Below are 23169 nucleotides of genomic sequence, written 5' to 3' on the forward strand. Positions count from 1 at the left end.
TAGGCGGGGATTGTCGAACCACGTAAAAATTCTTGTGTTTGTTTTCTCTTCCCTTACTCTTTTATTATTGTGCTATATTGAATTTATTTTTTTCAATTCCATTAGGGCATTAGATTGAATTGTTACGCAAATTATTTAGCATAAATTTTAAAATCCCAATTCACCCTCTCTTGGGTTGCGGAACTTGCATTTCACTCTACATTTCCAAAATTTACGATTTGGATTCTTTGTAGTACGTGATGTAAACAACTCTATTTGCTCACCGCATTCATTACATATTTGCAATGAATTCCGAGTTTCATTTGTACTAGATGGCATCATCATTAATAAACTACTTAAACTGCCAATATATATATATAAAAAAAACAATGCATTAAAACACAAAGCACTCATAAGACAGTATAAAAGCCTTTCCCCCTTAAATTTCCAAAGATAATCACAAGCAGCAAAATTTACAGCAAGCATGCAATCCTGGAAGTTAAAAAGAGAGCAAGATTGAAATCTAAATGAGATAACGAGCAACTACTAGAAATCTTAATGGCAATGAATCAAAACAAGCAATGTCAGGATCAACAATCCTAGAAATATTCTTTTTCTTTGAAAAAAGTAGCAGGCGTATCAAACTCCAATCATGCTATCAGGGTAGCTCTAAAAGTTGCCACAATGTTCAAGATTCATTGCTCTCCAATAACCTAATCACCATATCACTAGGGTCTATTTCAGATATAACAATCAAACTTAAAACTCCTATACTTAAGAAATGGAGAATGCATGATATTTCACACACTCCTTTTCACGATCTGAATTTCTTTGGAAGAATTGAAACATCATTCGAATATGAGAATCGTTCAAACACAACGATGATACTACAAAAAAACTTGAATCCACTATTCATTTATACTGAAAAATAAGACTTTTAACAAGCACATGGAATGCAAAAACAAAAACCCAACAAATTAACAATAGATTTAAACTTCCCATTACATTCCAAAACAATTTTGCATACCCATTTCCTAGAAACTGAAACGTTAAAACCCAAATCAGATTTAGATACAAATCAATTAATCGATTAAGCTCTCTCTCCTCTGATTCTCCGAGCAAGCTTACTTAATGTTTGCCGAGAAAATGCAAGAAAAGTACAAGAAAAAGAACAAGTTGAAAAAGGCACCATTTTGCTTACTTAATTTTGCCGAGAGAGAGGAGGAAACAGTGCTGCTTGCGGTGAAAGGCTGGCTGGAGAGAGAAACCGTGAGCAGTTGCTGGTTGGAGAGAAAAGTCGTGACCAGTTGCTAAGTTGAGAAGATGGTGATTTGCGTGAGTGGAAAGGCTGGCTGGGAGTAGATAAAGTCGTGAGCGGTTGCTGCCGTGAGTAAACGATAATGGTGATTTGCGTGAGAGAGGAGCGTGAGGAGAGAGGAAAGTCAGGCTGGAGATAAGGTAGATAAGGTTTGGATTTCCCTCTGCACGCACCCATTTCTTTATTCATTCTTTTTATTTTTTTATTGTTTTAAGGAGGGAGAGGAACGAGAAGCGAAACGACAGCAACTCCCGTCATTCTCTCGTTCCTCTCACTCCCTAGCATTTTCCTTAAAATATTTACTATCAAGGACATGATTGTGCAAGCAAATAAAATAATTTACTCTCTACATGACTACACCCGTATCTAAACTCTCTTTTTTCTCTATCATCTATCATTATCCTTTAAATTCTAAAATCCAGGGGGCTTCTCTTTTAAATACCATAAATAAAGCCAATTTTTGCAACAGGAGATTTCTAACAGTGTAATTTTCATCCCATGTAATCTAAATTATGGTTTAGATTTATGACTTCAATTATAATTATAATTTGGCTATTTCTATAAACAATAAAGATACTCTGAAAATGAGGGCTACAGAGAGAAACATAGGGAGAGAGCTATTTTTTGACCATTTCTATTTTTTTATTTAACTTTTCTATTATATGTATTTGAATTTTATTTGTTTGCATAACTAATTCAATCCCAAATGCTTGATTTCATTGATAATAAACGGCAAATATTTATTTGGCTGAAAAATTGCACAACTTAAATTTTGTTCGATTGGTTTAGATTAAACTTTATTTTATATTTTTATTAAGTTAAATTAAAAACTCAACTGGTGGGGGTTAATGATGTTTAATTGTTTTATTTAGTAGTTACATTAGAATATAATTTGGTTTGCTAGGATATATATGACATTTAGGTGGATATGTTGAGTAAAACTCTAATTTTTTAAAATTTAATGATGGATTTAAAGAATAAATTTTAAAAATTCTAAAAGAGCACTATAATATATTCAAATAGCTTCACCCTTCTAAAAGTTATGGAGAATAATATTACCACAAAAATAACATGTGCTTTTATGAGCAATTTGATTATATATATCTTGAGTGTGAACAATCGAATTAAATTTATCTTAACGATAGTAATGATCAATGACCAATAGACCCAAATGGGGAAAAAAATAGAGATGATTTATTCGATTAATTGTATAAATTATTAGATTATCTAGAATTTTCAAAAAAAAAAAACTACAAAGACTTTCTTATCATTTAACCTTTAAGTAGGGTTGTGACTTGTGAATACGCAAAATGTGGGGGCTGATGATGAATATGTCCACACTTAAAATCTAATTAATCGGGTCATTGTTTTAATTGCTGGGCCCCCTTCCAGTTGGGCTTGTCGAGGTTACTTTGGATTATGAACTGTCTTTGTTCTGGGCCATTGCTTTGAATGAAGAGTGGAATTCTTAATACCCCTCTATAATACTCGTAACACCCTTTTTAAATTTTATTTCCCGAAATACCCCTTATTTATTAAATACAAATTCATATTTTAATCTTTGCATAAAATTTCACTCAAACGAAGAAAATTATTTTTCAAGTTTTCATCCACAAAATACATATAAATCCTAAAATCTTACATTATTTTCTCGTTATTATATAATTTCTATTTCCACAACTCTAAACTATTATAATTTCTCAAAAAGTAATTTTTTATTAAAATTAAATTATAACTAATAAAACATATATGGTGTAAAATATTATATATATATAAGAAATGAATTTTTAGGTAATTTCAGTCAAAATGGAATTTAATAAAAAAATTTGATAGAGAGCGTCGCAAGGCCTAATCTTGCATGAAATAAACAAGTTAGTAACTTAGACAACAATTTATAGGTTGGGGGGGGAGGGGGTCTTTTACAAGCAACTTCTTTAGATAACAGTGTTATGAGTCATGATAACACTTCATCAATATTAACCACTCAAATTTTCTCATTTATTATTTACCAGAATATGGATGAATGAGTAAGCCAGATATAGACCATTAAACATTTAATGCAACCACATTGCAACTGTCCTATAGTTTACACATATTGCAAATTGTGAAGTAATTACGACTTTATTGCGCCCTTGGCCATTTCATTTTTAGCAGAACTTGTTAGTTAAGTATACGCAGATCATCAAAAAAAATCTGGTGCCATAATCTTTATTGTTAACACAGTAAGTGGCTTGGTGATTCATTTTGATGTCACGATTGCGCATTTAAGCATAATGATTTAGATAAGTATGTACGCAAGATCATGAAGTAAAGTTTTTATTTACCTGCCCAAGATTAGAACAGAAGCACTTGTAAATTGTGCACTACAATTTACTTTCTAATTTACCTGCCCAAGATAAGTATGTACGCAAGATCATCAAGGTCTAATTCAAATGGTCGGTTTGCTTTGGCTACTAATGGCCTATGGCCACTTTGATTTATGGCTTTCTTTCTAATTTTTCCATCATTGTCCAAATTTATTTCAACCCTATTATTTTATCTTATTTACAATTTATTTGTAAGAACATACTTGTATCTTGATGTTCAACGAAATACAGCTAGATTAGAGTGATGTTAAAAGTCAATGTGTATAAAACGTGATAGCAGCTAGCTGCTACCACTTTTTCATCAACAAAAGTCACCAAATTTTGACACACACGACTACCATTGATGGGATAATAACTTTCTTCAAAATGACCAACAAGAACAACCCTTCTCTCAATCTAGCCCTTTGTGGCAGCCTGCTGCTCTCTATCATATTGCTCCTCTCTAAGCCCTCTCACCAAGCTTTAGACGACAATGATATTGGATTCATCATTCCAAATCCAAGGCTCTTGAAAGCTTACATAGCCCTTCAGTTTTGGAAACTTTCCATCACTTCTGACCCCAACGGCTTCACATCTAATTGGTGTGGCCCCAATGTGTGCAACTACACCGGCGTTTACTGTGCACCCGCCCCAGATGATCCTGACTGCTTAACAGTCGCCGGAATAGACCTCAACCAAGCCAACATAGCCGGTACCTTGCCGGAAAAGCTGGGCCTCCTCCAAGACCTGGCCCTCTTCCACATAAACTCTAACCGCTTTTGTGGCACCATACCCGATAGCTTCCGAAATATGCAACTTCTTTTCGAGCTTGATGTTAGTAACAACCAATTCAGTGGTTGCTTCCCTTCTGTTGTTCTTTGTTTGCCTTCACTCAAGTTTCTCGACATCAGATTCAATCAATTCGAAGGCGAAATCCCCTCAGCTGTCTTTGATCTAAAGCTTGATGCACTGTTTCTTAACAACAACAAGTTTACCTCATCCTTACCAAATAACATCGGTAACTCCCCCGTCTCTGTGCTTGTTCTTGCAAATAACAACTTCGACAGTTGCCTACCTCCAAGTTTGACCAAAATGGCAGGTACCCTCAACGAGATCATTCTCGCGAATGCAAAATTAAAGGGTTGTTTGCTGAAAGATATAGGGTTGTTAAATCAAGTGACGGTGTTTGATGTTAGCTTTAACAATTTAGTTGGTTCGTTGCCCGAGTCTATGGGGAACATGAAGAGCTTGGAGCAGCTAAATGTTGCTCATAATAACCTATCTGGAGCAATTCCAAACAGTATATGCTGTTTGCCAAAGCTGGAGAATTTCACTTACTCCTATAATTTCTTTTGTACTGAGCCACTAGCTTGCCTCAAGTTGAAGGTTAAAGATGATAGGCAGAATTGCATTCCTAATAGGCCATTTCAGCGATCGCCTATGGAATGCAAGGCATTTTATTCACATCCTGTTGACTGTGGTGCCTCCTGTTGCTTACCAAGAAGGCCGGCGCCGTCCACCGCCTCCGCCCCCACCACGTTGGCCGCGGCACCCGAGCACCCAGAGGATTGGGGAGCATTCTCACCTGGACATCTTCATCATCCATGACCGAACGGAAAGACATTGGACGTGGAGGGAATAATAAAATATTCTTCTTTTTGTAATTTTTATCTGTTCGGTTTCTTGTTACAGTAGAGAAAATAGTTCTTTTTTTTTTCCCTCCTCCTTCTTTTCTTTTTAAATTGATTTCTTTCTTAACTATCTTGTGATGATTCCAATATTACAATCTTGATAATTGAGAATAGGAAAATTAGGAATCATAAAGTATTGTAATTGGATAACTGTAGTTTTAAAAAGCTAGAATAATACACTCAATCTACTGCTATTTTACAGTTATAATAACTTTTCTACTGCAATCACCAAAATACCAAACAATTGAGTTATGGTAATCAAACCAAAGAGAAAGTTTGATAGTGTTTGCTCATTAATGGATATATGCATTATTACTCTTGCATGCACTTGTATTGTATGTGTTGGGTAGTACTTCCATTTACTGAAACTGCCATCATCACTTGAGGCAAGAAATCCGATTTCTTTAAAAAGAAACGAGGTATAGGCAAAGAGACGGTGCGGGCAAGAGCTGAAAATGGAGAAATGAATTAAATGCCAGCGCTAATATTTAAGCAAGATAGAGCAGATGAACGTGGGGAAGCCGGAGATATGGCTTACGTTGGGGGGGGACAATCCATTAACTGTCAGTCTATCCCCACTTCCTTCTGAAAGTAATGATCTTCAGCAAAATTGGAAGGGGGTGGAGCTATTTTACATTGATATGAATATGATGACCCCATTTGTAACCGCAACAAAGTCGCAGGTTACACGAGACACTAATAACTTTTGTGACCGCGTTTATTTAATTTCACCGTCACAAGTTGATTAATTAGTTATTCTTAAATTTTGGCTTATTAAAATTTCCCAGCCTTTAGTTCCTGAGACTAGGCTAGTGAGCGATTCATCACTTCCACAAGTTGACAGTCAAATACCAAACTCATTGCAAGATCTTTCTTTGTTTTAATATTTGTAATTAGTCGTGTTCATCGCTATGCCGTAATTAATCACGTTTCTAAAACTTATTTGGAAATATGAGACTAGACATCCCAATCACAACATGATTTGGTGTAAATTCTTGTTCTTATTTTCTGTTAGACCATCTGATTTATTTTGAAGAGATGATGATTATATTCATACTGCTGGCAATGGTATCTTGAACCAACAACATGGATGGAGAGTTGCATGTGAAAATACCTTAACTCCAAAGCTCATTGACATTGCAAAGTAAGTGCTTCTTTGTTGTATTTGGATTGCTATATTATATAGTTTGCATTGGGCACTTTATATTCAAGAGATTTGTTTCTTCTATTGTATTACTTGAATTTTCTTATTAGTTTTGCCAAATGACAATGTAAGTGAAAAATAAACACGGTTGATAATTAGTTATCTTTTTCAAAATCTAATGGATATTTTATTGTTTTTTAATCTCTTGAGATTATTAAAGAGACACAAGACTTTCAAAGAGCTCAAGAAAGAAATAATAAAAACCACAATCTTAATTTTTAGACAGATATATTATTAAAATTTTTAAACCTCATCCAACTCCAAAATTCTCCTCAATTAAGATTTATTTCGTAATCATAAACTTTTTTCGTATTTACTTTAGTGGATTGTGTTTTATTTTAGATATGGCCGCGTCATTTTGAAGCAATTAAAGAATATATATATATTCAACAAAAAAAGTGCAAATGGACCTAGCCAAGGCTGGGCCTTCGCATTAAATGGGTACCACCATGTCACGGGATGAGTTTTATTGCGCAGCAACCCATGCGGCACTTAGACGACTTCCTAGCACACAAGTCGCTAAGTAAGCCTAGAACACTTCTCAACCTAGTTAAACAAGAATGCTTGCGGAAATGCTAGAGAGAAATAGAGCAATGTGGCCAAAATAGATTTTATTACACACAAAGAATAAATTACAAGAGAGCTTTACAAGAGAGCTAGAGAGCTTGTGTGTGTGCTTGAGTGTTTGTGTGTGGTGTGGTTGGTGAGCTTTGTGGGCAAATGAGGGGGCTCACCCCTATTTATAGACTTGGGTGCAAGGTTCTTGAAGTTTCCATGCAACTTGCACAAATATCTCCTAGGGGGTTAAGTGCAAAGTCCTAGAAAGTTCTAGCTATTTACAAATTGTAGAGAAGTCTAGATCTTGGGCCTTAGTGAGTGATTTACTAAGCGCACCACGAAAGACTTGTTATGTTGGCGGCCCACTTCAAAGCGCATCCCGCTTCTAAGTACATCCCGCTTTTTGTGCTAAGCACATCTCGCTTCTAAGCACACTCTACATCGAGGTGGACTTTTGCTAAGAGGACCCGTGTGCGCGGAATTAATCTCCGATTGCGGGAGATTTGGGCGGCCCGTGACAACCAGCTCCCCAGGCCTTAACCACTTAGCAATCTTCTTAGTACAACATAAATGAGAGTAGTTGAGAGTGGTGATATTTGATTCTCTCATTATATTTCACCAACCCTCACTTTTCAGTTAACTTCATTAAAAAATTTAAACTAATATTTATCTCTTAACATACCCTACCTAATTCCAAATTTACCATAATTATAATTTTATAATTTTTTTCCAAGGACCCACTATATCAAACTTATAAAATCTATTTTAAAAAGAAAAAATTCATAATTGTTGTAATCTCTCTCTTTATTTTTAAAGGCTTTATTCACCATTACCATAACCATAAAAAAGATTTAATTCTTTTTTATCATCCTCTATTAAATATTGTAAATTAATTTCTTTCGTGATTACAAAAGTAAAGTATAGAATATTTGGGAAGAGATAATAATTTAAAGAGTTAAAAGAAATTAGGGTTTAATAAATTAGATTAGCTAAATTAGATGTTAATAGAAATTATAATGTGGGTGCACTTAAAAGTCATTTTATATAAGGATAAAATAGGTATTAATATAAAAGTGAATGGTTGGGAGGTGGTGAGTATAATGAGGGAGTCAAACATCACAACTCCATTTCAAAACATATAAACGAACTAATATTTAGCCCATCCCTTAAAGCAAACCGAATAACTATTTGTGTGCGTCAAAATTTTTTAATTGTATTTTAAAACAAATTCCATTTATTAAAATTATCTCGTGATTACTATTTTTTTTAATATTGTCTTCAATGAAATAAAATTTGGTTTATATTTTATTGAAATGAGGGATCTTTTGTTGTAAAACTACTCGTACAAAATATACTATAATTAAATATCCAATGTTAGATAATATTTTAATTAAGTTTGTCAAACACTTCTTTACTTCATTTTTCGGGGTGATAAGTTAAGTTTTCGCATAATCGCATGAGTGGGAGTGTTTATGTATTAATTTTTTTTTTATTTCAAATTTTTAAGTTGAACTGTAATTTTGATAATTACGACATATCTTGAATACATTTACTTACCTTTAATTTTGAATCGTTTAATCAAGTCCCAATATATATTGGATGAAAGCCTAAACTTCAAGTTTTGATATGATTGACATATTTGGATGCATTTATTACAATTTTTGTTGTGTTTTTTTTAACAGATTTGTATTGTGTTTTCTATAGTAATATTAAAAATTGGATACCTCATCTGCCGAAAATTTTAATTATAATACACACATGGAAAATGCCAATAACGCCACTCAAATCTTCATTGACTTTGTACTATGGGATGCCCGCTTGGCTATATGTCTATAGAGCAAAAGATTTTTCTCAAAACGTGTCAACTCAAGTGAAGATTATGATTATCATTTTTTTTGCAATGGATCGGCTGCTACATCACCTGCTGTCGGCAGCCATTGCAAAAAAGATGAAGATTATGATTTTTTTTTTTCAAAACAACAATGACAACGATGATTTTTTTTTTTTTTATGGGAAAAATGATGATGATGATTATTCTTATTATTATTGTTATTTTTCTCTTTTTTCAACATGATATATTATTGTTGTTGTTGTTATGTTTATTATTATTAATTTTATCATTATTTTTATTGAAATAAAGTTATTATTATCATTTCTTATTGTTATTAACAATAATCTTTTTTGAAGAATAATAATAATAATATAACAAATAATATGACAAATATTATAATAAATAATAATAATAATTAAAATAACACATCAAATGTATTTTAGTAATTTAAAATAATTCATTCTAATTCTAAAATAAAATAAATAACATTAATAGTAATATAATTTATTTTTATTCAAATTCTTAAAATTAAATAAATAATTTATTCTAATTTTCATTTTCCATATTCTTAATATCTAATAATAACTGACAGAAACCACCGACCCACCATCTGCCCCACCATCATACCCAACTGCACAAAACCGTATCATACCCAATTAGATATTAATTCCCATTATCCAAAACCGCCATTAAATAATCCAGAAGAACTAACTCGAATGCCCATACAAACAAAGAGGGCTTGGTTAAAAGTGAGTTATTACCCATTACAATCACTGACACAAAAAATAGTTGAGAGTATGACAATGACATGACGTAGATGCAAATCGTAGTAACCAACAAACGCTTCCACGTCAGCTTAACGGAGGCAATGGTGGTTTAGAGAGTGAAACATCTATTGTTAACGGTAGAGTAACTGGAGTTGACAGTGGTTGTAGCGGCGATGAGAGAGAGGAGATAGGAGGGCATGAAATAGAGAAATTTGAGGTGGAGGATAGAGAGGGCGTCAGAGCGTGACTCTTGCCACAAGTGTCGTGATTCGAAGCATGTGGGGGCGTAGCTAGCAAGTGCTTCGAGGCTGTTGATGTGATTCTTGATAGTGTGGTAGGAGAAGGAAAGGGAGAAGTGGAGAAATGATAAAGGAAGCACGATGAAGGTAAACATGAGGAAAAAAAATCTATTTGTTTCTCGAGAAAAGTACGAGGGAATTTAATAGGATTTTAAAACAATTAGGTAATATTTATATCTTGGGTTGAAATGGAAATTCTGAGGAGCGAAAAGCATATGATTGAATGTAAAGAGATAGGTTGTTTACTTACACTGAAATGAGAATATAAAATAAAAATTATAATTTAATTTATGTGTTTACTTTATATTAAATTATGAGTAAATGATTTTAAATTATAATTTATTATTATTTAAAAAATTGTAATTTTTAATTATAAAATTAACAAAAAAATATATTTGAAAAAGAACTCAAACTTACACTGACATATCAGACTTGTCAGATCAGGTTATTATTGGATGATGCTATAACACTTGCTTTCTCAAGTCTGTAGCTGGCTATGGGGAAACTGATGATGGAAGTTGAGGAATAGCTCTTGATACTTTTGCTGAGTTAGAAGGCTGCCACTTGTCATTCTTTAAGCACTTCTACAAAATTAGAGCTAAGGCATGATGGCAGCCTTCCCAAATCCCCATGATGCGTCAATTATTTAGATAGGATTGATGAGATGATCGTTATGTAACAAAACCATTAAATCAGTATGAGCTAAGAGTTATCTCTGTTTTATGTAGTACCCAAGCAAACTTGTCAGATGCTGATCCTGATGAGATTACTTTGAGGTTGGAGATTTCAAGCTATGATCCTCAGTGGGTGGTCAAGTCAAAAACATGGTACTGGGCAAGGTCGACCTGCAGTTGGGGGTTTCTTGAGCCATTGTTATTGGAACTCAGTTTTGGAAAGTTTATCATGTTATCAATGGGAGTTCCACTTCCGCATTGCATGGCAATGCTGAGCAACCACTAATGAGTTGACATGTCTTCGATTAATAACTTAACTTGTGAGTCAAGCTATTAATCTTGCATCCAACTCCAAGTACATATGTACTCACAGCCAGTGTATTTGATCTGACAAGCATTCTATTAACAAGCAGTTGATTTTAATTTGCAACAAGGGTTGCGTAAAAATAACAAGCATGCTAGCTCTTGAACAATGATTTAAGAATTGCAGTTGTAGAAAATATGAGACATTTTTTCTGGTACAACATTTCTTGTTAAATTCATTCAACAAACGACACTCAATTATCACGACAATTTTGTCAAACTTGCGAAAGAAATTTTTTAATGGAATTGTATTAACATTCAATTTCAAACATTTTACATGATTGTAAGCCCAGGCATGCAAATTCAGTTGACTCAAGCACAATGATGCATCTGAAAGCATCAATTTTCTGTCATTGACATTTTCCTTTGGCAATTTGAGGGAGCTCCCCTGAATTCTAAGTAGAGGTTAATGGGACAAAAATATTTATTATCATAATGTAAAATACAATATTGCTTCAACAGAACAAACTAGGACTAAATTACATCAACAAAGCGGAGGGTGTTTTGAATGTGAGAACAAAAAATGGGTATTGGGTACTTATAGTGGAATACGCTGATCGAATCAGATAATCGTTAGATGAGTAGTGGAGGAATGGTACATATTTGATTGTTTTGCTTCACGAGTGACCAACGGGTGACGAGTCGCCCAAATTGTCACGATCAGCAGTTATTTTAACACAAAAACAGAATTCTTTCAAGAATCACAAAACAATGTCTTTCTATCTTTATTTTTAAAAAAATTCAAACAAATTAAAAAAAATCTTGAGTCTTGTCTGAGAAGTTTCGGAAATTCAAAATGGATTCCAAGGAAGCTGAATGCAGCCATGATCATGAAACAGTGAAGAGGCAAGCCAATGAATGTGGCCATATCGAGAAGTAAAACAAGAAGGTTCAGAGACACAAGAATCAAGAAGAAACAGAAAAGTGTTGGAAATATATATGTAAATATATATTTATATCTTTATTTATAAGGTTCTATCACTTGGAGGTTACCATGAGGGAAGCATGACCAAGAGCAAGTGATCATTTTGAGTTAGAACTCTATAATATCTTATAATATTATATTGAAAGATATTAAGTGATCATTAAGAAGATGTTCACTCCAACAATTGTTTAAGCTTATTTAGTGATCATTGAAAAGATGATCACTACTCTTGGAATACTATAAATAGAGTGCAAATTCATAAATAAGAGGTTAAGTAAAGAATAAGCAAAAGTGCAATTTAGAGAAAATTCAAGTCAAGAAAATGGTAGAGGATTCTTGCAAGTTGCAACGTGAATTGAGAGGATTTTCTGACTCTGTGATCATCCTCCAACCATAAATCAGTAGCACAACCTTGGTTTATCGGTTTTCCGCATATAATACGGGTATGTGTTTAAATTCAGATTTATCAATTTTTATGTTGATTTTTGCTAAAAAAAAATCAACAAAAAGTGTTTAACATATGGTCTGAATTTCTTGAAGCACTTTTTGAAGTAGTGAAAAATGATGAAGGAGTTAGTGCAGAAGAAGCGAAGGCAAAGGTTGATAATAAAGTGAATGATAAAAGGGCGGCATGCTACCAGAACTGTAAACTCATTTTTGTTTTTCGTTCGTAGAGGGAGGTGGGTACACAGGGGGGTTAACAAGAACAAGTTTGAAAGATATTCTCAGGCCAGCAAGAATAAAAGAAGGAGTGGAATGTGTTTGCGGGATAAGTGGCGCGAAAAAGAACTGCAACACCTATCAACATACATAAGTTTTTTCCAAGTAAACAAGGGAAACTGAAACACCATGAGAGTGCTGATGTTTTGGTTGAGGTAAGAGCCCTCCAAGGATGATTTAAAGGTGAAGGAAAATGCGAGGTTCAACTTTATTGGTGGGTCAGTGAGTCTAATATCCAATTGGATGTCTTCATTAGACATAGACTACCACATGGATATTGATGATTTCGACTTGTGTCAAAGGAGTAAGTAGCTTATTGTTTCAAGAATGGCCAACGATTCAATATATTCATGGAAAATACTTAACGTTGGGAAGGCTGAGAGAACGCGCTCGAAACGGCAACTTGTGCTACCGTTTCGTCTCTTGCCCCCCCCCCCCCCCTCCCCCCCACGTTACTTTCTCTTTTTCAGCATTCTTTTTTTAAAAGGACAAAGCAAACAGTCAACCTTTTTTTGTCTCCCACATGACCATACTTAACTTTTGCTGAGAGAAGGGCAAAGTAACTTAATTTTGCTCATTCACGAGAATGCCTTCTTTATAATTTTTCTCTCATCACTTAGCAATAGTTCACAAGTAGGAGAGACGTCATTTTTTCCTTAGCAGTAGTTCATCGCAGGAGAACTCGAAACGACATTTTTTCCTCATCACAAGCAAGAGAGAAATGACATTAGTAGTAGCAGTAATGGCTGATCTAGATCTTGAAGTAAAACACTCAGCTGGTAATTACCTGATTATAAAGAGTGATTTTTTTATTTTTCCTATTAATTTTTGTTATATGGTAATAATAGAAATGTACTTACATTTACTGGTTAAATGATAATGATAAATTTTGTATTCAATTTAGAAATTTTTTATTAAATTATGTGTTTAATTTAAATTTTTTTAATTTAAATGATGTGTGAGATTTAGAATTTTTTAATTTAAATTTTTAGAAATTTAATGAATTAAATTAATGGCAAAACGGTGGCTTACCTTCTTTTTTTTAAGAAGTAACACCGCCTTTTTATTTTTTTATTATTTTATTAAATGGCTAGATGGCTGAGAGAAGGACAAAATAGCAACAAAAACTGCCGTTTCTCTCAGAGTTCTCTCAACCTTCTAGCCATTTAACACTGCTCTATATTCATTACCCAAAAAGCCCACAATAGGCCTTTTTTCTTTCTTTTTCTTCTTCTGACAGAAAGATTTCCTTTTGTTTCGGAGAACTTGTTGGGGAAGAATCTGAAAAAAGTTTTGAAATTGCTGTGTATTCTCGGAAGAGTCCTAATAAATAAAATTTTCAATTTCTATTTCTGATAAATTTTAAATTTGACTTTCTCTCGGATCCTTGATTGCACGCTCGTAAGGTTTCAATTTTCCTTCCACAGTCAAACTAAATAACAGAAATTTGATTTACAAACCATATAGAAATCAGGGATTCAACATCTTTCACCCTAGGCCATTTAAAAATTATCACATGGGCTTTTCACCAGGAAGATAAGTTGGCGATCCCCTTCAACTTTTTTTTTTTTTCTTCCAAAGAGAGCGAGAGTGGACTACTCTTTTTCCAACTCCCGATCCTCCATAATTTTCTCTCATGGCTACTGTTTTTTAATACAATAGTTGAGCGTTAATGACTCTGACATCGGCTGCAGCTTCAGCTGCTTTCTTTTGCTCTTGTTCACGCCACCTTTGGAGTTCTCCCTCTACTGCCCTCTTAGTTGCTTCAGTCATCTCTGCCCTCTTTAGAGCCTCTTCAGTTGCAGACTTTATATCCTCAATCTCCTCCTGAGTTGCCTCTACATGGCAGCAAACTTTCATTTCTGCCAATATGTCGGGACTCCTCAACTTTACGGCTCAAAGACTCGAATTCTTCTCTTGAGAGGGTCAGATTGGCACCTGATTAGGAAGTAGATGCTCGTGCAGCACTGCCTCTTTCAGACAACAACTTAATCTGATCAAGGGCCCTTGTCCCTGCTACTTTCACTTCTGCAGCTTCTCTGATTCTTTGAGCACAATTTTTGGTGGCTTCAGCTTCCTTCTTCAACTCCATAGCTTTATTCTTCATCTGTTTTGGCTTCTTCTTGTGCACTCTTGGTTTCCGAGGGTAAACTGGTGTAGACTTCAGATCATTTCTTCAGAAGCACCTCTTATTTTGGCTTCCTCTGCAAGGTACGCTTCAAGCTCAGACTTGCTCTTCCTTCGTTTGACATGCAAATTCCTGGCGATGGATTCTGTTTCTTCTTCCTTCTCCTTCAATTCAGAATGCTCTTTCTTCACATTCTCAAACTCTACTTTAAGAGACTCCACCAAGCTTCGCAAGGAGCTTTCCTCTTCTGCTATTTCGGTAATGACCCCCTAGCATCATCCAACTCTGAAGTCACATTTCTCACGGAATCTAAATCTGAAGCCTTTGCATTTTCCATTTGCTTCTGCAAAGCTGCACTCTCGTTTATTGTATCTGTCAATTGAGTTTAAAGATTCCAAGTGAGTTCAGGACCAATTGCTTGCTCCATGTTTGCTTCGGCTGAATTTTCTGCTGCTGCTGCTGCTGCTGCAGGATTGAAGGGAGTAACTTTCGCTTCAAAGGTTGCATCGCAACCCTGACAATTTTTCCATAGCTCTTGCTTTGCAGCATCGAGTTCAGAGAACACACTCATGTATGTTTCCCTTTCGGTTTTTAATTCTTGTTTCCTAACACCAGCAGAGCCAGAGGGTTGCTATAATTTGATTCCTCAATCCGATTTGGCTGATTCTTTGCAGCTTCTCTTGCCTTAATTCCTGACTCTTGGATTCATTAACTTTGATTTTGTGGCCGAGATCCTCAACAGTTCCTTTTGTTTTTTCTAGTTCAACAAGTGCTAATATCCAGATCACTTGGGGAACTTATCTGTTTTGTTTTAATAACAAAGTTGTTGGCTTGGTAATTAATTTCATAGATTTTGATTTTGAGCCAAGCTCTCGGCTGTCAACTACCCAACTTAACGCCACCAACATAACAAAAAATAATAATAATAATAATAAATGAAAATTTGACTAACAGCTAACTCCAAAATGGAAAGAACAGGATTTCAGTGCCACGCATGTTCATATCAGCAGCCAAGTAACCCAGTTAATACTCCCATTACTGCTTTCAATATCAAACGACAAATACATTAATACTCCATATTAAGAAGCACAAACAACATCCCTTTTCAGCTACTTCGAAGCAGTACAAAATAAAACCCGCCTTTCCAACATATCAAGCACTTACAAGTCACTAATTTCTATCATGCATTAGTTTATTTACGTCAAGCACATATTAGCAAGTTCAATTTAAACAAACAGCACCCATTTTCTGAAATCGATAAAATAAACCCATTTTTCAAAACACAAAACTAACGTAAAGATCACTACTTTATAGCTTCAGATGGTTTGTTTAGCTCATAACATGTCCAAATCAGATAGTGAAAGTGACAATATCAACATACAACAGCTTCTTTTAACATATCAACAAACCTTTTCATTTTCATAAAACATCGCAACACCAACAGCTTCTTCAAGGAATCAATTTTAGATTTTTCAATCTTAATAATCTAAAAAATAAAAATCACCCACTCTAACAAGCAGCGGAGCTTCTTGAAGACTAACCTTCTACGCGATCCAATGCCAGTCGTCTTCGACGACCGACCGCCGGCGAAACTAGTTCGCCGGACCCTTGTGCCACCGCCAAAGCTTCTCTCGTTCATAGCTCTGATTAAACAGCTGCAGGATCGTTTGAATGGTTTCAGCAGCTTCTTCAGTGCATTCGGCGTTAGAGAATGGCTAGGGGTTTGGTTTAATGAAAGGGACAAAAAAGATGAAGATTTGGATATTACCTCTTTACCCAAATTTGAGATGGAGTTGACTATTGTTACTCCTTTAAATACCTCTGAACATTTTTTTTTTAATTTATACAAAATTCTAGTTTTTTCTCTTTTTATCAAATCCCATTAATTTAAAAAATAACCCTGATTTCTTCAATAAACTTTTTTTTAAAAGTCAACGTGACCTCTCTCTCTCTCTCTCTCTCTTTTTTTATTACAAAGGGGCTCTCAATAAAGAGTTAAGGAAAAACTAAACGAGGTAAGCTACCACATGCAAATTATAAAAAAATAGGGCTTAACACTTTCGGGAGGAATTATAAACATGTGGAGACCCAACGAGAAAGAGGTAGCAAGATTAGTCATGCGATCTGCAGTATAGTTGGCCTCACAATAAATATGATTAATGCGAACATGCCAATCACGCTTCAGAAACTCTTTTCGGGCTTAACACTTTGTAAACTTCCCTTTCTCTTTTTTTGATTAAATCAATTTCATACTTTAGATTAGATTTACAGACAAAATAAAAGAAATAACCTTGAAAAGGTTGAATATACGGTTGAAGGTTTTGTATGAACTAAAAGCAAGCACTGAAATCCAAGAGGATCTGAGAAATTACTAGAAGAGAAATTATTCACCTACTACGATATTTTTCACACTTTACCAAAAATATACAATTTTTTTTTTACAACACTCCACACAAAGTTTACAAAGTGTATCAGTGTTCCGCTCTCGTTATAACACCGTTAAGGTACTTAACGAAATATTAGTCAAATAACCATTTTACCCCAAAAAGAACCCAAAATGACTATTTTATCCAAGCTAAAAATAGGACTTTTTATTTAGAGAGGGGTAATTACAAAAAAATCTTGAAAGTAATAGCAAGTAAAAAATCTTAAATTAATAATAAATAGATAAGATAATAGAAGTTGCATATAAAAATAAATAATTATCAAACAAAAAATCTTTAAAATAGATAATAAATAAATTAGATAACAAAGGTTAAGAACAACTGAACAACACTAAAACAACTCCTTCTTCCCCACCTAAATCGTTTGCAGCTGCTGTTGCGGATTTGCGAGCTCTTCACCAAACTTGTTAACCTTAATCAATTTCCTAGATTCATGGTTGGACAAAGTAATTTTTCTAGAAAACAATTTAAAAGCTTAAGTAGATTCACGTAAAAACAGATAAGAAAATTGTTTGAGGGAAATACTTCGGTGAGACCAGACGTGATGAGCAGATGTTTGGTGGCAGAATTCTGCGAGCAGGTGTCTCCTGTAAAAGCCAGGTAGCAAGGGAACAGGAGCAGGAATATTCTGCTCGTCCACCAATATGCCATTCGCGAGGCGGAACCCTTGCTAGAGGCATAGAGTCACTCCCGCTAGGGTTCGAGGCGAGGAGACCCGGTCAACGGCAGTTGGCGAGACGTGCCTTCCTATCCGAGAATCAAGGCACGAGGTCCATCTCCATTCGCCCATCATGAAGATAATGGGACATCCACATCCGAGCGTGGGGAGAACAACGGGCGTAAACTGCGGAAGACCGGGACTCAGAGGAAGCCTATAAAAAGGTAGCCAACGAAGGTAAAATGGTTAGATTTTTTGCTATTTGAACTAAGAAAAGAGAGAAAACAACCTAACAGCCATAAGATTTGTGGCAAGCGTTCCCCGAACCTTCATATCTGACTTAAGCGTCGGAGGGTTTGCGCCGAGAAAACAACCGGCGTACTCTGACCTGTCTGTGTGCGCAGAAACCTCTGGAGAAGAAGCTTTACGAGGAGAGATCCTGGTCGTGGTGAAGTTGATCGAGCAGAGACCCTGGTCGTAGAACGTGGATAACCAGAATCTCGCATCAACAAAAATGAACATATTGCATCTGCTTGAGTCTTCACATGCAAAGCTAGAATATCACATGAGCACTTTATTCAGTCCACTAGCAGCTTCCAAAAAGACGAGTCAACATCTAATTGGAGGAAGTATTGAAGAATTGTTTGATAAGCTTCTTGTCCCTTCTTTCCATTGCCATGTCCCACATATCGTTAGTGACGTGCTTTGGGCGTCCATGAGCGGCTTTGCGGATGTGATATTGAGCATTTCCTACAATTGTTAGCATTGCTACTATGATGCCCAACGACAATAATCCTTCAAATATTATCCACGACATGCTTTGGGTTTTTGAGATTTTAATTTAGTTATGTTTTTGTGCTTTTATCTCTTTTTTTTTTTTGTTCAATATGGGTATTTAGGGTAGCAGCAACGTGCCAGCAATTGGCAGTTGTTTTTGTAATCAAAATACATGGTCGTTTTGTGTATTTAGTTCAAATGACAAATTTAACACTCTGATGTCAACAATATTCTAACGAGATTATAATGGGAGTAGAACAATGATAACTTTGTAAACTTCAGGTAGATTATTGCTTAAAAAAAATTGTGTATTTTTGATAAATGTCAAAAATTATGTGGTCAATGAATAATTTCCCTCACTAGAAATATAAGATATTACAAAATAGCCAAAATGGGACAAATAAAAATGTAGATTAAATTTTTTAAGAAATTTTTGGACAAGAATTAAAAAAAAAATCAACCATTATCGAAATCAAAGTTAATTATAAAAAACAACTTGGAACTTTACCAAAAAAGAAAAAAAAAGTTGCAACCATAGTAATAACTTCCAAAGAATTGGCGCAAACACTACAAAGAGGGATAATGTAGTGTGCATAGTCTTCAACATTATATCGGTTATGTCAGATAATCATACACTCAAATTCGAGTCCCATTGTATGTTGAGATTTTGTTCTCTCCTTAATTTTAAACCGAGTAGAGATAATCATCTTTGTCACTATTATTTATGGGTGAAATAGATTTTCCTTCAATGCTCCTCAGGGTAAAAATGTGAATTGTATTATGGTATACTTGATTTAATTTGTTCCAATAATTTTTTTTTTATTGTGAAAATATTGTGATGTGCAATAAAAAATTAGAAAACCGATGCATGGTAAATTGTGCATTTTCTTTTCTAAATTTGATACCAGTAAATTCATCTTTTACTGAACCGGTCAGGACCAACGGCAGTAAGTGGATGAATGATGACAATGACCATTTTAAGAAGCAAAAGTGAGAAATGAATTTTGGATGAAAGTGGCTTCCCTTTTGTTCTCTCATCATAGTCATTATTTACACAGAGGAAAAAGAATAAATAAATAAAATAGTATTTGTTAATGTTATAAATTATAAGACTTCCCGGGGGGGGTGCGGGCCTGCGGGGGGGCGGGTTTGGATTTTGGATACTCTCTTGACCTGTTAATGGCCATGAGATATGCTGCATATGCGTATTCATGGTGTAAAATACTAGTTAATTTCTTACACACAATAATTTGAAGTTAGTATCAAAATTCGATTTTCAAATCTCGCTGGCGTCAGTATTAGCATGAGAGATTTTTGAGTAAAAATTTCATTCACGATTTATATGTTATTTAAACAAATTTTACGCAACAATCTTACATTAAAGAGTTATTAGCTTTCAGTACTAAGAGGTTGATTTGTGCCACTTCTCTTTTGTCCAAAAAAGAGAATCAATCTTTAACTAATGATATCATTATAGTTTTGTTAAACAATTGGTAAACGGTGGCGGGTGACCACTCGCTCATTCAATATTTTTCCTAATCCTACAAGCAAACTCCTAATCCTACAGAGAAAAGGGAAGTAAATAATAAAGGGTAAGGATTCGAATCCTAGAGGTATAAGGATTCTCCTCTACAGAAATCTATATAATAGTATCCGCCCGTGTTAAGCCGAAGGAACTCCATCGACTGCACAAGATACAATTGTTTTTTTCTTCTCTCTTAAATCTTCTTTCTTCTAGATACATCATCAATGGCGGAAACACCAGGACCGCGCTTATCCACCTATCCAATCTTCAAACGCTCGTTGCGGTGTGTAATGTTCAGAAGTCCGTACCCGTCGCTGCGTGACAAAATTGAGGAGATTATGGAGTTGGTTTGCAGCACAAAGATGAAGGAATTAGATGAAAGATGGGCAAAGTTTTATGCTAAAGCTGATATCTACCTGGAACAAACAAACGAATACCATGCGGAGCAAATAAGAATTTTCACGGATGCAATTGCATCATCTTCTAAGAAAAAGGAAATGACACCCGCGGTTGATCTTGATCTTGATCTTGAACTGTATTCGAGGCGTCATTGAGCCGCGGAGGGTACCATCCATCGGTGCTTTCTCGCGAGACTGCCAAGATGGGTATGGGATCCGTCGGCAGGTCCAAAATTGCCGAGTTGGGTGAAAGGTGGAGAGAGTTAAAACAAAAAATATTGGAGCAAATCAACGGGGAAATGGACCCTTTGCTTTCGGATCTGGTGATGCGAGATTTGGTGTCTGCTTGTTCTTAACCAGAGTCTCTCCTCAACGCTCAAGTTAGTAGTTATGCTATCCCTTCTAGATGAGCAGGATTATGACACTTGCTGCTTTTTTTCCTGCAGACTCATGCGCACACAAAAACTGGTCAGAGTACGTTGAGATTTTCCCGGCGTAAGCGTAAACCCTCCGACGCTCAAGTCAGAAATCAGGGCTTACTTTTGAAAAAACTTTGCCAATAATTTCTTGGCTTTATTCTGATTTCTAAAATAATGAAATCCTTATAAATTTTATTGAGGTTTTCTCTTAGAATGTCCTCTGGAAATTCTTTTAGTATATTTTTTTAGTGTTTTTTGTCCAATCCTTTTGCCTTCTTTGATCACCCCCTTTATAGCCCTCCTCAGAATTCGGCTTCTCCCGTTCACGTTCTCCACCTTAGCATGATTCTCGGTCATGGATGCTTGAACGTTGTGGTTGCGTTTGAGTGGGCCTCGTACCTGATTTTCGGAGAGTGGCGATCGTGGCTGAGTGGGCTCCGCGCCTAGATTTTTATAGAGTGGCGAACACTCTAATAACTTCCTAAGGCTGAGCTTGCCGAGCTCGGGTTCACTAGGAAGTATCTTGGGTACTAAGTAGAGGATTCCTGCTCGTGCCATGATTCCCGGCAAAGGACCTCTTCGGCAACGGGCAATGGGTAAAAGGCTTCTGCTCCTGGACGACATAACGCACGTGAGCAGGCAAGTCCTCGTTTAATACTGCTGGTCTCGTCGTTATATATCCCCCAAACAAGAGCAACACAAGATATTGACCAATGCGCTTGCCTACCTTGCATCATCTTCGAATTCAAAATAAACCCACTTCTTCTAGTTGGAATTTGTCAGTGTTATTTTTAGTTTGTTGGTGAAGAATGATTGATTAATTAAATAAATACTGATTCCATTCTTTCAATGTAACTAATACGAGTAATTTGATATCAATTGGTGAAAATCTTATTAATAATTTGATCGCACTAAAGTTTCGGGAATTCAAATGTTTGAATATTATTATATGTACAAATCAAATGTTAGCATGAGCTTTTTACACTTCAGTCATTCATAATAATTATTCTCCCCACAGACGGCGCCAAAATGTTGATGCGAGATTCTGGTTGTCCTCTTTCTACGACCAGGGTCTCTGCTCGATCAACTTCACCACGATCAAGATCTCTCCTTGTAAAGCTTCTTCCCTAGAGGTTCCTGCGTACACAGACATGTCAGAGTACACCGGTTGTTTCCCCGGTGCAAACCCTCCGACGCTCAAGTCAGAAATGAAGGTTCTGGGAATGTTTGCCACGAATCTTATGGCTTCTCTTTAATCTCAGTTCTTAGAGTTCTCTTTTCTTAGTTCTAATAGCAAAAATTCTAACCCTTTTACCTTCACTGGCTACCTTTTTATAGGTTTCCTCTGAATCCAGGTCTTCCGTAGTCCACGCCCATTATTCTCCCCACCCCCGGATGTGGAAGCCCCATTATCGTCATTGTGGGCGAATGGAGATGGACTTCGTGCCTTGATTCTCGGATAGGAATGCACGTCAACGACAGTTGGCAAGACGTGCATTCCTATTTGAGAATCAAGGCACGAAGTCCATCTCCATTCACCCACAATAACTAGAGGGCAAACAAAAATCATGGAAATTATGCTACTGTAGTTAATCAGTTTTATCAAAGAAATTTTGTGTTTGATTTTTGACGAAAAGATTAAGTAGTCATATTATTTTAAATAAAAAAATAAATATTGGAGATTGGCCCATTTTAATCTCCACCCTACTAAAAAATTATCGAAGATATCCCCCAATTGTCTCCAAAGAAAAAAAAGAAAAAGAAAAATTGGTAGGAGTATTTAGATGATAATAATAATAATAATACCCATCTATTTCATAACCTTACTGATATTTGCTCTGTCATTGTTTCTTACATACCATACACTGCAACTCATGCCTCCGCACAAACAAAATTGAAACTAATTTAAACACTATCATCAGCCCATCTTGACTAATTTAAACAATATCCGCCCATCTTGACTCTTGTTGCTCTTCCTTGAAGTTCTAAAACGTTTATGAATGATGATGCATTATTATTGTTTTCACTTAACTAGTCTTATTTTTCACTTGATTTTTCTTTTTACTAACAAAGGTTTTTCTTTTTTAAATAATAAAAAATACTTTATCATAACTCAACTTAATAATTTAGAAACATTTATGATAAC

General features: G+C 35.3%; 1 protein-coding gene, 1 long non-coding RNA gene and 1 pseudogene across 2 annotated transcripts; 2 read left to right on the forward strand and 1 right to left on the reverse strand.

The window, feature by feature from the left end:
- The first annotated feature begins 3944 nt into the window (after positions 1-3944).
- Positions 3945-5298, forward strand: LOC18033255 (leucine-rich repeat extensin-like protein 6). Its single transcript, XM_024183837.1, has one exon. The coding sequence runs from the start codon at positions 4030-4032 to the stop codon at positions 5248-5250; it is 1221 nt and encodes a 406-aa protein (XP_024039605.1). The 5' UTR covers positions 3945-4029; the 3' UTR covers positions 5251-5298.
- Positions 5299-12245: 6947 nt separating this feature from the next.
- Positions 12246-13185, forward strand: LOC18032298. The gene is made up of 2 exons (XR_002905584.1): positions 12246-12397; positions 12495-13185. It is a non-coding gene; the product is annotated as an uncharacterized LOC18032298 (long non-coding RNA).
- An 873-nt stretch (positions 13186-14058) lies between these two features.
- LOC18032358 lies at positions 14059-16441 on the reverse strand (annotated as a pseudogene).
- Positions 16442-23169: the final 6728 nt, after the last annotated feature.

Source organism: Citrus clementina, unplaced genomic scaffold, assembly GCF_000493195.1.
Source record: "Citrus clementina cultivar Clemenules unplaced genomic scaffold, Citrus_clementina_v1.0 scaffold_9, whole genome shotgun sequence".
In the NCBI taxonomy this organism is placed as follows: Eukaryota; Viridiplantae; Streptophyta; class Magnoliopsida; order Sapindales; family Rutaceae; genus Citrus; species Citrus x clementina.